The sequence below is a fragment of the Rhipicephalus microplus genome, chromosome X (assembly GCF_043290135.1).
Source record: "Rhipicephalus microplus isolate Deutch F79 chromosome X, USDA_Rmic, whole genome shotgun sequence".
Classification (NCBI taxonomy): Eukaryota; Metazoa; Arthropoda; class Arachnida; order Ixodida; family Ixodidae; genus Rhipicephalus; species Rhipicephalus microplus.
Genome location: NC_134710.1, coordinates 133,636,772 through 133,651,643, shown reverse-complemented (window position 1 = coordinate 133,651,643; position 14,872 = coordinate 133,636,772). Strand labels below are relative to the sequence as shown.

The window sequence follows — 14,872 nt, the reverse complement described above, 5'->3', positions numbered from 1 at the left end:
GCTGGCACGTAGCAGAGGCCGAAGGGCATGACTGTGAATTCGCAAAGCCCGTCGGGCGTGATGAATGCTGTTTTTTCGCGATCGGCCTCTGCCATGGGTACGAGCCAGTATCCAGAGCGCAGATCTAAAGAAGAGAAAAATTCGGCTCCCTGTAGGCAGTCCAAGGCATCGTGAATGCGTGGCAGCGGATAGACATCCTTGCGCGTGATTCGGTTGAGACGTCGGTAGTCCACGCAAAACCTGATGGATCCGTCCTTCTTCTTCACCAATACAACTGGAGAGGCCCAGGGACTGCTTGACGGTTCGATTATGCCACGTGTCAGCATGTCGTCAACCTGTTCATTGATGGCACGGCGTTCGATAGTTGACACACGATATGGACGCTACCGTAATGGCGTCTCTTGACCGGTATCTATACGGTGAACAACAGATGACGCTCGACCTAAGGAAGGCTGATTGTGGTCAAACGAGGCTCGAAAACGCTGTAGGAGCTTGATCAGCTGTTTGTGCTGCCCAGGCGTGAGGTTACAATCGATGGACTTGCGGAATACATCCATAGGTTCATTAGCGTCAGTTGCGGGTGTAATGGCACAAGTCGATAAAAATGGTTTGTCTGGATAGATCGGGTCTTCGAAAATATAATTTAGGGTCTCGAGGCTTCCCAGACGCTCGCCGCGTAGCAGGATGTACGGACAAACAGAAACGTTGCACGCATAAAGTACAGCCGAACCATTGGAAAAGTTGATGACGGCAAACGGGAGGACGATGGTTCGGTGTTGAACAGGAGCGTCGAGTTAGTGGCAGCAGTGGAAAACACAGGCACTAGGACGGCGGACAACGGCGCGATGTGGACGTCAGCTGTGGCAAACACTTTCGAGGGACTGTGGTGGTCGATATCAAGGCACGGATTCGTCAACGTGAGTTCAGCACGAGCACAGTCGACGAGGGCCTGATGGGTAGAAAAGAAATCCCATCCTAGTATGACGTCGTAAGATGAGCGTGGGAGAACAACAAAGTTGACGGCGTACCAGACATTTTGAATAAGAACGCGTGCTGTGCACTGAGCTGTCGGTGCGATGAATTGGGAGGTGGCTGTACGCAGAGCAAGATTCGTAAGCGGCGTTGTAGCTTTTCTCAAATCGCGACACAGTTTTTCACTAATTACAGAAACGACGGCGCCTGTGTCGACAAGTGCACGCACAGCAACACCGTCTACTAGCACATCAATTTCGTGTGTCGGACAAAGAGGAGGTCTTAGAAAGTTCGACGACGACGCAGTTCTTGCCTCCGGAACTGCGGCTGTCAGTTTTCCTCTCGAGCGGGGCTCGTGCGCCGAAGCATCGGGGAGACAGATCGGCCACGGGGTGGTAATGACCGCCGAGAATCGACAGGGCGTCGTGGGGACAATGAGTCGGTGATAGGAGAAGATGGTCACTGGGGATTCTGGGCAGCCTGGTAATTTGCAGAATTCCCATGGTGTGGAGGCTGGAAGTTGCGGCGGCGACAGTAGCGTGCTATATGTCCCACGAAACCGCATGCGAAACAGATGGGTTGATTATCCAAGGTGCGCCATGGGTTAACGACAGAAGGTGCAGGGGGCGAAACGGGATGGGGTGCCGTGTATGTAGGCAGCGTCGTAGGGTAGGAGGACCCGGTGCCCCAGTGGTATGCGCCAGAGACAGGTGGGGCTGGGGGTCTAGCAACGACAGCAGCGTAGGTCAGCGGCGTAGGGACAGATGGCGATGGAGGCAGAGCCTGCGTGACCTGTGTCTCAATGACCTGGCGTAGACGTGTGTCTAACGAGGTCACTGGCGCGGATGCTTCGGCCACAAGAGAAAGCTGACGCGCAACTTCTTCACGAATGAATTGTTTGATGTGGGGCAGTAAGACGGTGTGATCAGCAGCGACGTCGTGCACGAGGGCGGAAACTTCAGCCGTATCTTCAGCGGCCCTGCGCGTCGAGACACGCTGCTTACGCAACTCGTCGTACTCCTGACAGAGCTGGACAACATCGGTGACGGTCTGTGGATTCCTAGCGACGAGCATCTAGAAGGTATCGTCAACTCCTTTGATGATGTGCTTGATTTTGTCGCGCTCTGTTAGAGATTCATCGACGCGCTTGCAAAGAGACAAGACATCTTCAATGTAACTTGTAAAAGGTCTCGTCCCTGCGCTGTACTCGACTATGGAGACGCTGTTCCGCGCGAAACCGGCGCACGGCGGGACGGCCGAAGACCGCGGCGATGGTGGTCTTGAAGGCAGACCAGTTGGTGATTTCACCTTCGTGGTTCTTGAACCAGAGGCTGGCCACATGAGCGAGGTAAAAGCGCACGTTTGTGAGCTGGTCGCCGGCGTTCCACTTGTTGGAAGCGCTTACGGTTTCGTACTCGACGAGCCAGTCCTCGACGTCTTGTTCGTCGTTGCCGCAAAAAATTGATGGGTCGCGTTGCCGAGGCACGCCAGTACAGTAGACTGTCGTTGGTAAGGCGGCTTGAGAAGGGCCAGGAGCAGTCATGGTGAACGGTGAGGGTAGCGTCCGATTGTGAAGTTCCAGGTTGATGGGAACCCCGGCTCCTCCACCACTTAAGATAGAGGTGTTGTACGTCGAGAAAGGTTCAGACGCAGCTTGGCAAAATGTGCTTTATCAAGCAGGTCTGGCTAATGGCGAGCGGCGTGCTCGAGCTACTACTGCAGCCACTGATCATCATCGTCTTCTTCATTACCAGCAGAGCGTCCGTTATTCAGATTAATTACAGGTGGTTTTAGGACGTTAAACCCCACATATCAATCATAATAATTCCGTGCAAAACGTTTTATTTCCAAGATTCGTTACCCCAACGAAAGTTCATATGAAGCCTTTTAGTGTGAAACAGGTGCTGCCTCCCCATGAAGCTTTCTACTGAATAAATGTGATGTCGTTTGCTTTGATGGCTTTAACAAGGAAGAAAAAAAAAACAGGCCAAATACTAAAGACTACAACGTCACGCCTACTGATTTCACCCCTTCACGGATGAAACGAGCAAAATTACCAGCACAACGATGCTATGCAGAGGCTTCGTTTGTGTCGTTTTTGTCCGCCGTCGTTGTGAACTTAGCAGCACTGCTTACGCTATTTATGACGTTGCTTCACCGCTTTTGCATTACGTCAACGACAACTCGTAAGAAATCAGTGAAATTGTGTTCTCACTCGTCGACTGAAAGGATTGTGTATTACTGGTGCATCGCCGAGCACAGCGAGTGCCATCTGGTGCAAGGCACTTGTTTGTCAGTCCACTTCATTGGGTAAGTAAATATATAAATGCAAAGACCAGTGTTCAACGAATGAATATGGACGTTTCACACAATCCCAATAGGTCTACGTTTGATTTCTTTACCGTGTTTACACAGCACGTGTTTCCACAAAACAATTGTGATGCGACACCTCACTCGACAGGCAGTACAGCTTTCGGCTGCCAGTGTTCACGTCGCGCAGTGTCGAAGCGCTATAATGCTCTCATGCTATCGACGTCAAATGAAACGTGAACAGTGGGAAGCATTCGTACTTGCATAGTGCACGCTGTCCAGTCATCACACCACTTACAAGCGCGCGTATGCGTGGTGCTGTCAAACTGGATGTGCCTCACATCAATGGTGTTCATATAATTACCGACGATGGTGAGGTGTGTGCCTCGACAGCAAAATCGTCCGGCCTCGTCAGCTGGCGAGACGACACTGAAGGGCAGAGGCTGGCTGAAGCATCTTCAATGATATGTAATAGAACTCCCAAAATAGTTTTTTTTTTCTTTTTTTCATATTACCTGGCTGGCAGTTGGAAAGCGTAGCCGTTGTTGAATCTTTCGTAGCACAAGAATCACGAGGGCGCCGAAACATGAAATTCAACGTCAAGAAACTACAATGAACTGCAACAATACTTGCAACCCCATGAGAACGCCGCAACAACTTGGCACAGCCAAGATGGCACTGGCTCACCGTTGCCTGACGTCCGAGGGATTTCGCATGTCTACTGCAGGCTCGAGTTGACCATCAGTTCGAACCGCAGGATATAGATTGTGCTTACGTAACAGATTCATAAATGTGACTTTGCAGTGTAGTTCAAACTCAATCACGTCGACCTTGATTACACCAGGATAACATAACCACGAGATAATCACTTTCATTGTGCTCCATGCGCAGAGGTTTGTCGTTTACAATTGATAGTAAGATCAATTAAGTTTTTTCGCCTATAGTCCTAGCATTCTCTCTGTCTGTCTACAACAGAATAGCTGTTGGGTGAATTGGTAGTTCTTGATAATAAAACAAAAACATAAGTGTGTAAGGACGTAAGACGATACAAAGGCGCCTTCTAAGTACCTTTGCTCCGATAATCGCCCGAAAATGCAGTCATCAACAAGTGAGTACAAATAGTAAAGCTTTGAAATCTTCCTGCAATAAGGAAGATATAAAAGCAAACAACGTTTCTGGAACCACCTCCGCTTTGCGCGTTTCCAAGACGTTTGTCGCACAGCATGCTACATATACCGATTTCGCACGAATACGGTAAGCCGACGGATCAAGTGAGAGTAATCCGGCGCAGAGTCAGTTCACTCTAAAATAACCAGTGAATAGCACGAGCTTGTTCCAAATCATCCACTGGAATAGCGGTTTCGTCCCGGCACATCCATGAGCTTCCTGCATTTTGCAGGTTGACCATGGAGGAAAACGGCGAACAGTTTAGAAAGGATGTTCATGAATGAAGGCTGAGGACGCCACGGCTTGAGTCTGTTTGCGCCGCTTGCATGCGTGAGTTGGCTTGTCCGCCGAGCACTGGATGACATGCAGCTATTCGCATGCCATCCACTGCATCGATCCACCAATAAGACAAGACGCCGAGAACGAATCCGTAACTCCCCACTGATCATAGCTATAGACCGAATAAGACCAACTCTTCCCCTCTTCAGCTTCACAATGCACTTTTCACCAGATTACAGCGCAAAGAGGGACGAGTACCACGATCAAAGAAGGCTACGACAGCGCTCGTGTCGTCACCACTTTCGATCTTCGTCCTCGTCTCTTATTGCGCGGTAAGTTCGTAAAATATGAACTCACCAACTGGCCCATATTTTTTTTCTTGACCACGCAATGCCGCTATTCGTATAATCCCCGGCTATTAACGATAACTGCGTAGGGGTGATAACTGCGTAGGGGCGTAGGGCCAGGCTTTGGGACGTAAGCGTGTGTGTATGTGAGTGTTGGTGTGGAGGGAAAGAGAGCAGTATTACTTATAAACACTGTCTCTCGTCCAGGGCAAAGAAGACAGTGAATACGGGGGCTACGCGTACGATGCCGTGTGGGTGTTCGCCCTGGCTGTTGATGCGCTTTTCAAGATGAACCACAGCTACACGTCGTCCATTCACGAAGACGCAACATTCAAGTGAGTACTACCTCGGCATTCGTACGCTGCTCTGCTTGTCAGTGACGCGTGCCGCATTTGTTCGCACTTATCCTTCTGTTCCATTTCGTAGTGACCGAACCAGTACGCGCACTTATAGGCACCGCACACTGACTAGAGTGAGCTGCGTTGCTCACACTGCCCCGTCCCAAAGTTTCTGACATTCGCCGTTAGGGGCACACAAAAAATAAACGAGTGCTCGCGTCCCATTCTCACCAATGCCTGTCTCAAGGTTTCTTTTTTCATCCGCTAGGCTATGTATTGTGGCGCTGCAGTCAGACTGGAAAACTCGACTGAACGGTGCCTATGATAAACGCAAGTAAGCATTACTGTTTTTCCAGTGCGGGGCACTTTCTGAGGCTGGGCTACTGCTTCATGTGTATCACACAAAGCGCGAAGGAGAAGTCTTCTTTCTTCCTCTCGTGATTCGAGTTCCTTGGTGATCATAATACCTACAGCAAAAAAAAAAAACTTGGGTGCATGGTGTAATGCAGGCGAAATCGCGTAAAAAATTGGGAAAAAAGAGCAAGCAAGCGCTAAACAGAAGTAAAGAAAAAAGAACAAAAACAAAAAGACCAAGAAAAAGAAATCGATAGGTACAGAGGAAGAAACGAATAGAAATCGAGTAAAACAGCCAAAACAAAAAAACAGAAAAGAAGAGAAAGAAAGAGAAAGCCGATAGAAGGGTGCCGAGCTCCGCAGCTCCTTCAGGCTTGCCACCCATAATGCGAAGCTTCCTTAATTTTTTTTCTAGCTATTTCGTGCTGGTAAAAACGGCAAGGATGTGGAATAACTTGTTTTATTAGGACTAGAAAGTGATAGTTAATTGATAATGAAACAGAAAAAAAAAGCGGCCTGTAACTGGCGAACTGGCATCCTCCTTCTTTCCCCCACGTTCCGAGTGATTCACTTTTCCCACTGGAAGATAACTTGCTGTGAGCAGGAACCATTATTCGAAGCGTTATTCGGAGATCGCACGTTTGGTTCCTGCTCACGGCAAGTCATCTTTTCGCCCACTTTTCTTTCTTCACATTTACATTACAATTGGTCTAATAACCTCCCCTATGCATTTCTTGGCATTATTATCTATTAGATCCCATTAATATTGTGTCAAAACACAAAAAAAGAGCCCTTAAGTATACACTTCTTTCCCTGAATCATTAACGAGGGTCTCGTACAGGTAGACTTGGTGCCGTTAGGTTGTATACGAAGGAATATTGGTCAGCTGCCAGCTCGTAATAAATTCACGTGCTACGTGACGCCAGACAGGCTCATAATGAGTGTGTCACACTCACCTCCATGACTACAGGTGGTGCTGACTGACACTTGCACGTTTAAAATTCACATATAAACCCAATAAAGTGGCTGGGGGGATAGCCGCCATGGTAGCTCAGTGGTAGAGCATCTAACGCGTCATTCGAAGGTCGCAGGTTAGGTTCTTGCTCACGGCTGGTTATCTTTTCACCCACTTTTCTTTCTTCACATTTACATTACAATTGGTCTAAAAACTTCTTCTATACATTCCTTGGCATTATTGACTGTTAGATCTCATTAATATTGTGTCAAAACACGAAAAAAGGAGCCCTTAAGTACACACTTTTTCCCATACATATATATATATATATATATATATATATATATATATATATATATATATATATATATATATATATATATATATATAGACGCATGTGTATTGGTGGACCAAAACGACGATAAGGGGATTTGGCGGACATCAGGTAGTCGAGCTCTCGCTGATCGCAGATAAAGAAGGTGATCTTGCTGTTCGGCAGCCGAGAGTCACTGTGTCGGTTTATCTGCCTTTGGTTCGCGCTGTACCGTGACACTGGTGGAGGTGCTGGGCCGCAACCCTACCTAATGCTCCATACTCCCACTGGGAGCCGTTCATCTAGCTCGGACGCATTGTCACCCATTGCAACTCCCGTGCACCGGTTCAGTCGGCGGCTGATAGGCCTCGCTCCAGAGTTTACTCCTTCCACGGAACCTCGCGGGCGCCGATTACCTCTCCAAATGGCCAACGCCAATCCGCAACCGGCGCCCCAAGGACCCCCGCCAACACAGCCTTCACAGGTAACCATCTTTCAACCGCTGGTTCCCGATCACTTTAGTGGCGGCGCCCATGAAGATGTTGACGACTGGCTTGAGCACTATGAGCGTGTTGCCAAGATTAATCTATGGCCTGAACAAGAAAAGCTCACACGCGCCTATTTCTACCTTGACGGCGGAGCGAAAATTTCGTATGAAAACAGAGAAGCCAGTCTGTTAACTTGGGGCGACTTCCGACAACAGCTTGTCGACACGTTCGCCAATGTCGATCGACGCGACCGTACGCAGCAGCTGTTGGAGTTACGGGTTCAAAAACCTAATGAAAGCGTGGCTATGTTTGCTGAACATATGACTCGTCTTTTTCGTCGAGCGGACCCGAACATTCACCCATTCACCGATTCACCCATTAAATCGGCAACTCTATCCGATGAGGAGGAAACAGCATTTCTCGGTGTGCTTGACCCGACCGCTATTGCGCAGCAACAACGTGGCGACCCTGAGTTACTTGCCCTAATTAATTACCTGGACGGAAGGTCTCAGAAACCAACTGTTTTCGTAAGAGCGCTGTCATTTTGCTTACGGGACGGAGTACTATACAAAAGAAACTTCTCTTCGACAGGATCTGCGTATTTACTCGTCATCCCAGCAGCCCTTCGCTCCGAAGTACTCGAAGCATGCCACAACGAGGTAACTTCAGGTCACTTAGCTTACACGAGAACGTTGGTCAGAGTACGGCAGCGCTACTTCTGGCCAAGACTGACCATAGCCGTAAAACACCATGTTCGTACTTGCCTCGGCTGCCAGCGACGGAAGTCACCGCTGACTAAACCAGCTAGCCTCCTGCAGCCCGTGCAGGTCCCAAGAACACCATTCGACCAGATTGGCATGGATATTTTGGGCCCACTTCCTACTTCTGCTGCTGAGAACCGCTGGATTATTGTCGCGACTGATTACCTTACCCGTTATGCTGAAATAAAGGCTATCCAGAGAGGTACAGCAGCGGAGGTGGCACAATTTTTCATTGAGAACGTTGTCCTGCGGCATGGTGCACCAAGCGTCGTAATCACAGACAGAGGAATCGCATTTACAGCAGCTCTTTTGGATCAAGTCCTCATGCTGAGTGGAACAACCCATCGTAAGACCACCGCCTACCACCCGCAAACGAACGGGCTTAAAGAGCGTCTGAACAAAACAATTGAAGACGTGCTTTCAATGTACGTAGACGTCGAACACAAAAATTGGGACGAAATCTTTCCATATATCACGTTTGCATACAACACTGCCAAGCAAGAAACAACCCGAATGACCCCGTTCAGCCTAATTCACGGAAGGGAAGTACGAACCATGTTAGATGCGATGCTAGCTCACGAATGCGACAACATCGAACCGGACGCCGAGATTTTTACAGAACGAGCGGCAGAAGCAAGGCAACTAGCACGCTTGCGAATCCAGCAACAACAAGAGTACGACTCGAGCCGCTACAATTCTCGCCGCAGAACAGTTGTTTACCAGACCGGCGACAGAGTATGGGTTTGGACGCCCATACAGAAACTAGGACTCTCTAAAAAGCTCCTAAGGAGATACATTGGGCCATACCTAGTACTGCGACGACTGAGTGATGTTACTTACGAGGTCGTCCCCGACAGTTCGTGTAGTACGAGGCTTCGCCAGCACCGTCCTGAACTAGTTCACGTTGTGCGCATGAAGCCTTATGAAAGGTAGTGACAGCGCAAGACACTTCTTAAAAAAAAGACAAAAAAACTGCACTACTGGTTTAGCATCGGGGCGATGCTCACCAAGAGGGGGGCAGATGACGCGTGTGTACTGGTGGACCAAAACGACGATAAGGGGATTTGGCGGACATCAGGTAGTGGAGCTCTGGCTGATCACAGACAAAGAAGGTGATCTTGCTGTTCGGATGCCGAGAGTCACTGTGTCAAAGTTTATCTGCCTTTGGTTCGCGCTGTACCGCGACTATATATATATATATATATATATATATATATATATAATATGAGATCTAACAGGCAGTAATGCCAAGGAATGTACAGGGGAAGTTATTAGAACCAATGGAATGTAAATAAGAAGAAAGAAAAGTGGATGAAAAAATAACCAGCCGTGAGCAGGAATCAAACCTACGACCTTCGAATAACGCGTCCGATGCTCTAACCACTGAGCTACCACAGTGGCCTTCCCTCCATCCACTTTTTTGGGTCTATATGTGAATTTAGAAGTAGGAGTGACAGTCAGCGCCATCTATAAGCCAAACCGCGAGTGTGAAAACACTCTTATGCGCATGTTTGGCGTCACGTAGCACGTGAACTTATTATGAGCGGGCAGCTGATTAATTGTCCTTCTTATACAACCTAAACACACCAAGTCTGCCAGAACGAGGCCCTCGTTCAATGAAATAAGGGAAAGAAGTGTATAACTAAGGGCTCGTTTTTCCGTGTTTTAACACAATATTAATGAGATCTGTTAGATCTCATTAATATTGTGTTAAAACACGGAAAAACGAGCCCTTAGTTATACACTCCTTTCCCTTATATATATATATATATATATATATATATATATATATATATATATATATATATATATATATATTGCCAAGGGACGTACGCCACGATACCCACTGCCGCTAAGGCAGGCCTTCAACAAACACGGGTTTATTTGATTATTTATCCAAGATACAACACATTGCGAGAATCATGGGCTTGCGGGCCGGCAAGCGCTACGGCTATCGCACAAAAGGCGGCAGCCGAGCGCGCGTAGCCGGAACTAACACTGGCGTCGCTGCAATCGCGGCGAAGTGACGCCACGGCAAGGACGCACCTGCTCCGTCGCGGACGCTCGCTTCTTTCCGAGCCCGCCGTGAACCCGCTCTTCAGCGATACGGTGGTGATTCCTGGTCAATTTCGTGTTGTAAGTTCTTAAAGGCACAAAGTAAATGTATTTATTGCTGTTAAAAGTTTAACTAAGCTGCTGGAAGTGTGGATCTGCTTAAAAAATGAAATTTGTGCCCCCGCGATCTCCGACGACAGCGCAGCTCTGGCCGATCTGCTCGCCCTACGCCATCTCCTGCCACCGACAAGAGCTCTCGCTGAGTGGTGCCCCGTCATCGGGCTCCTTGCGACCGTGTCCATCTTTCCCATTTTCTCTTTGCTTATGGGTGTCGCTGTCCCTACGCCACGCTCTCTTCTCCCCCTCTCTATTTCTATACCTTTAATGCCATCCTTTTAATCCCTCCTTACCCCAATCTCTGGTGAGCTACTGTTGAGGTGTCGTACTCTGACGAAGACAGTTACGGGGCTCACTTTTTCTCTTTTTTTCTTTACGAATCACATAAGGACAGCGAGACACTAGTTGTTTTCATCATGCACGTACTCGACAAAATCAATGCTAAGAAAATATATATGTGCTAAATCGCTCTTACTTCATTACAACTTCGCATAGACTGCGCGATTACACATTTGTGTCCAAGTATTACAAATGAAATTAGAAAGTTTTCAGTTTGCTCACGGCATTGTGATTTGCCGTGCAAGTTATGTCTGCCTCTGCTAATAATGTAGGTCGTTTTACGAAATTCTGCTTTTCGATGCAGGAGACTGGATGAACCTGTCTGTCATACACAATAACTTATATTAGTGAGGAAAAAAAAAGTAAAGTAACGCTGCGACCCACACCATCGTTTCCATAATTCTGAGACGTCGGTATGCTCTGATCTCACGCACAGATTTCTTCTTAACAGCCATCAGGATTATGTAGTCGCATGCCCTAATTTACGCGAACAGCTGACTCGATCTACCGCCACGTCATAAACGGTAATGTTCACTTTATGTAGAAGCACTACTGATAGCAATCGTATGCGAAACAAACGCCAGAAAGTCGAAAAAAACTATTTCGATGGTGAACTCGGCTTCGTATACGTGGCTTACGTGATAATAAAAAGTCATTTACCTCACTGAAGCAACGATTGATCTCGTACGTCATGTTCATATATAGTTGATGCTGCTCTGTAGTAAAAACTGTAGGAAAAATTTAGTTACCAGGTGGCTATCTAAACTGGTACTTAGAAGCGTGACAGCACAGATGCTACGATGTTGAACGTAGACACTATCTGGAATCGGTAGCAGTTTCTGAAATTAACCTCAACTTGTCTTTGCAGTGAAACGGAGCACCAAAATTATTGACGAAAACATGAAGCTAAGTAGCGTGATGAAATATGAGCAACTACACATTAAAAAAATCTAACGCAACAGCTGCGACAGTATTCTCGGGCGAGCGCATTCGAGATATTTTGCTATACTCGACACCAACTTCAACACGCGCCCACAGGAGAAAAAAACACTGCCAGAAGTTATTCGATACAAATACCAATTGTGGAAACGAAACAATCACATCTTTTTAAAAGAATTGCCCGTGAACAATGCAACCTGAAATGCAAGTACGCTGTTGTATACGCTTCAGAAGCGCGACATGATTGTGAGGCACGCTGCAGAGCAATACTGTGACCATCTCGAGTTTTTTAACCTGCTGCGCATGCAATGTCTTGCCGTTCATTCCCGTCAGAGCGTGGCTGCCGTAACCGAGAATCGAACCCATCTTCGAGGTAAGCAGCGCGACACCATGACAAACCTCATCAAAGCGTGCACTACGCTGGAGTGCAGGCACCGTTGGCGATTCGACTGAAAAAAAAAAAGTTTCGTTTTTCCTTGTTTTACCAGGAACATCATCGGTGCAGCTATCGGCATTTATTCCAAGTGTGCGACAAGCAAAACGTGAACGCTGGCAGCGCAATGGCGTACGAAGCGAGCGCGTGTTATGTGTACGTGCGCCACAGCAAGATTCGAGGAATCCGTGCCTTGACGCCATGCAAACCTCCCACCAGGCGCCGCCACTCCACCTTCTCGGGATGACCTATCTACAGTGGCTATAACCTATCGGCGGCGGCGGGCGCCGGGCGAACGCAAGCTACCCGGCGAGGGGCCGTACTATATAGCTGTGACGTGTGCTAGCATGACGTGAGGTGGAGGCTCGTTGTTCGGACACGTGCTTCCATGCATGGAAAATCAACGCATGGCTCGCAGCAGACAAAATGGTCTGGCAGCATGGAGGAAGCCTGCAGCGAAACCACGGTGGCCATGTCACAGGCGCTCGAGCCGCACGCGTCAGCACTCGCGTAAGCTGGGGAGCAAGGCGCCAATGGGGTGGGCGCGCTCGATTCTCACAATATATGTATTCTTGTAGTTATCTTTATCGCTTCTTATTTACCTTTTGTAGGTGTAGCATAGGTAAACATATATACAAGTCATTGTGTTCTTCCTGCGTCACTGCGTTGAACCAGTTGTTACACTGCTCGACTATGGTCACGAGGTTCGATCGCGGCCGCGGTGGGGGCGTTTCGATAAAGGCGAAATGCCATTCGACCATTCCAGCGACTATAGGCGGCGCAACGGTTGGTCAAAATGGCGGACGAGACGGTGATGAGGCGATTTCGCAAGCGTGCGCGTCTGGACTAACAAAAGACGTCAGGCCCTGTAGTTTAGCCGCAGCCCATACTTCCTCTCGATAAAGAGACCCAGACATGTTTGAATCAAGGCAAATTAACCGGTCACATCATTTGGCCCGCCGCTGGATAAAAAAAAAAAAGTGTGGCTTGTTGCGCGCCGCCGATGCGGTGTCTCGGGCCAATAGTTCCCCTCGGACCTGCTCTGTATCACACAAACTTGCACACTCGGCAGATATCACTTACAAATTACAACATCACTTACAGGGTATTGAAAAGAACGGGAACAAACTTGCCGTGCTACAAATAGAATCACTTATATTACAGACTGTACAGGAACACTTTAAAGCTGTAGAAACTGAACGCTGGTTCAGTTTCTACAAGCGGCAAGTTATCTTTTCGTCCGCTCTTTTTTTCTTCACACTTGCATTACTACTAATGATATCCGCTATACTTTCTTTGACATCATTGTCTGTTAGTTCTAATTAACATTAGGTAATGACACAGGCACTGAGCGACTAACTCCAAGTCACCCCGTTTCGGGGGGGGGGGGGTAATATGCAAGAACACTTGTGTAAGCATATCTAGGTGCACATTAAAGAACACTTCGAGGCCTCTAATATTCACTACATATGTGTAGTCCACAATGCTAATTGATTTGATTTATTGGTATGTAAGATTTAACGTCCCGAAACCACCATATGATTATAATAGACGCCGTAGTGGAGGGCTCCCGAAATTTCGACCACCTGTGGTTCTTTAACGTGTGGCCAAGTCTCAGCACACGGGCATACACGAGGTTCGCCTTTATCAAAAATGCAGCTACCGCTGCCGGGATTCGATCCCGCGACGTGCGGGTCAGGAGCCGAGTACCGTAGCCACTAGACCACAGCGGCAGCGGCCCGCAATTCCCCAAATGTTTCTGGAGTATTTATGTTCCAGGAAACCCTTAAACGAACGCCAGCGCTGATCATCATCCTGCCAACTCTCTTCAAAATAGTGCATGGACAGTGTCATCACACGATTCTTCAAGATCGACTGACCACACCACATGGCTCACTCGAAACGCTCGAACATCATAACTTCTGGGTCGAGTTCACCACTCGTCCTGCGCTCCATCACCTTTCCCTTGGATCATTCCCGGTTCCACGAATATAATAAATGATGTTCGGAAAAAGGTCGGCCCGCCCAACTACGATGTCTCGAATTCTTTCGATCTGCGTGGGCGTTAGTCTGTCGCGTGTGTAGAGGGCATGGTGTAAGATAAAAACAATTGTTTGTATCTTACACCGTGCTAGAGGGTAACGGCACGCCGATACTTTTGTTTTTTCGTTGCGAGCGCCTGTTCAGGGGGAATGGTCACCGCGGTCGGCGGAGCTTGCCTGTGTGCGCTTGTTTGTGAGGAAAAAAAGGGCCCTATTACGAATTATACGACTCCCGACAGTGTATTTCCTAGAGGAATACGTGGTCATGGGTCTGCCGCGATGCGTCAGCGTCTCAGTTCGTGAAGGCGCTCCCGTGACTACGGCGAGACCGAACCCCGAACCACACCTAACTGCGTTGCAGATTGTTATCACCGTGTGCGAGCTTCGGAGGCGGGCTGCATGGCGCCGGCTGCGTCGCTGGAATGACCGATGCACGACGTCAGTGCATGTAAAAAAAAACAGGTGGTTGAAACCGTCCGGAGCCCTTCACTACAGCGTCTCTCATAGTCTGGGTCGCTTTGGAACTTTGAACCCCATAAACCAGCCAGCTTCAGATTTTGTGACGCTTTTCTTGAAGTACTGACTACTGCGGACATTGTAGGTATAGCATCAAATGAGCCACGTATGGATGATTACCTGTGTAAGTAGAAGTGCAAAGCAGAA

General features: G+C 48.2%; 1 protein-coding gene across 5 annotated transcripts in view; it reads left to right on the top strand.

Moving 5' to 3' along the window:
* LOC119176517 (uncharacterized) overlaps nucleotides 1-14,872 on the top strand; it is a 158,018-nt gene that overhangs the window by 130,656 nt on the left and 12,490 nt on the right. For all 5 annotated transcript variants that reach the window (XM_075877756.1, XM_075877754.1, XM_075877757.1 and 2 more), the window contains one exon: nucleotides 5,283-5,410. In XM_075877756.1, the coding sequence (XP_075733871.1) occupies nucleotides 5,283-5,410 (128 nt within the window). The remainder of the gene's footprint in view (nucleotides 1-5,282; nucleotides 5,411-14,872) is intronic.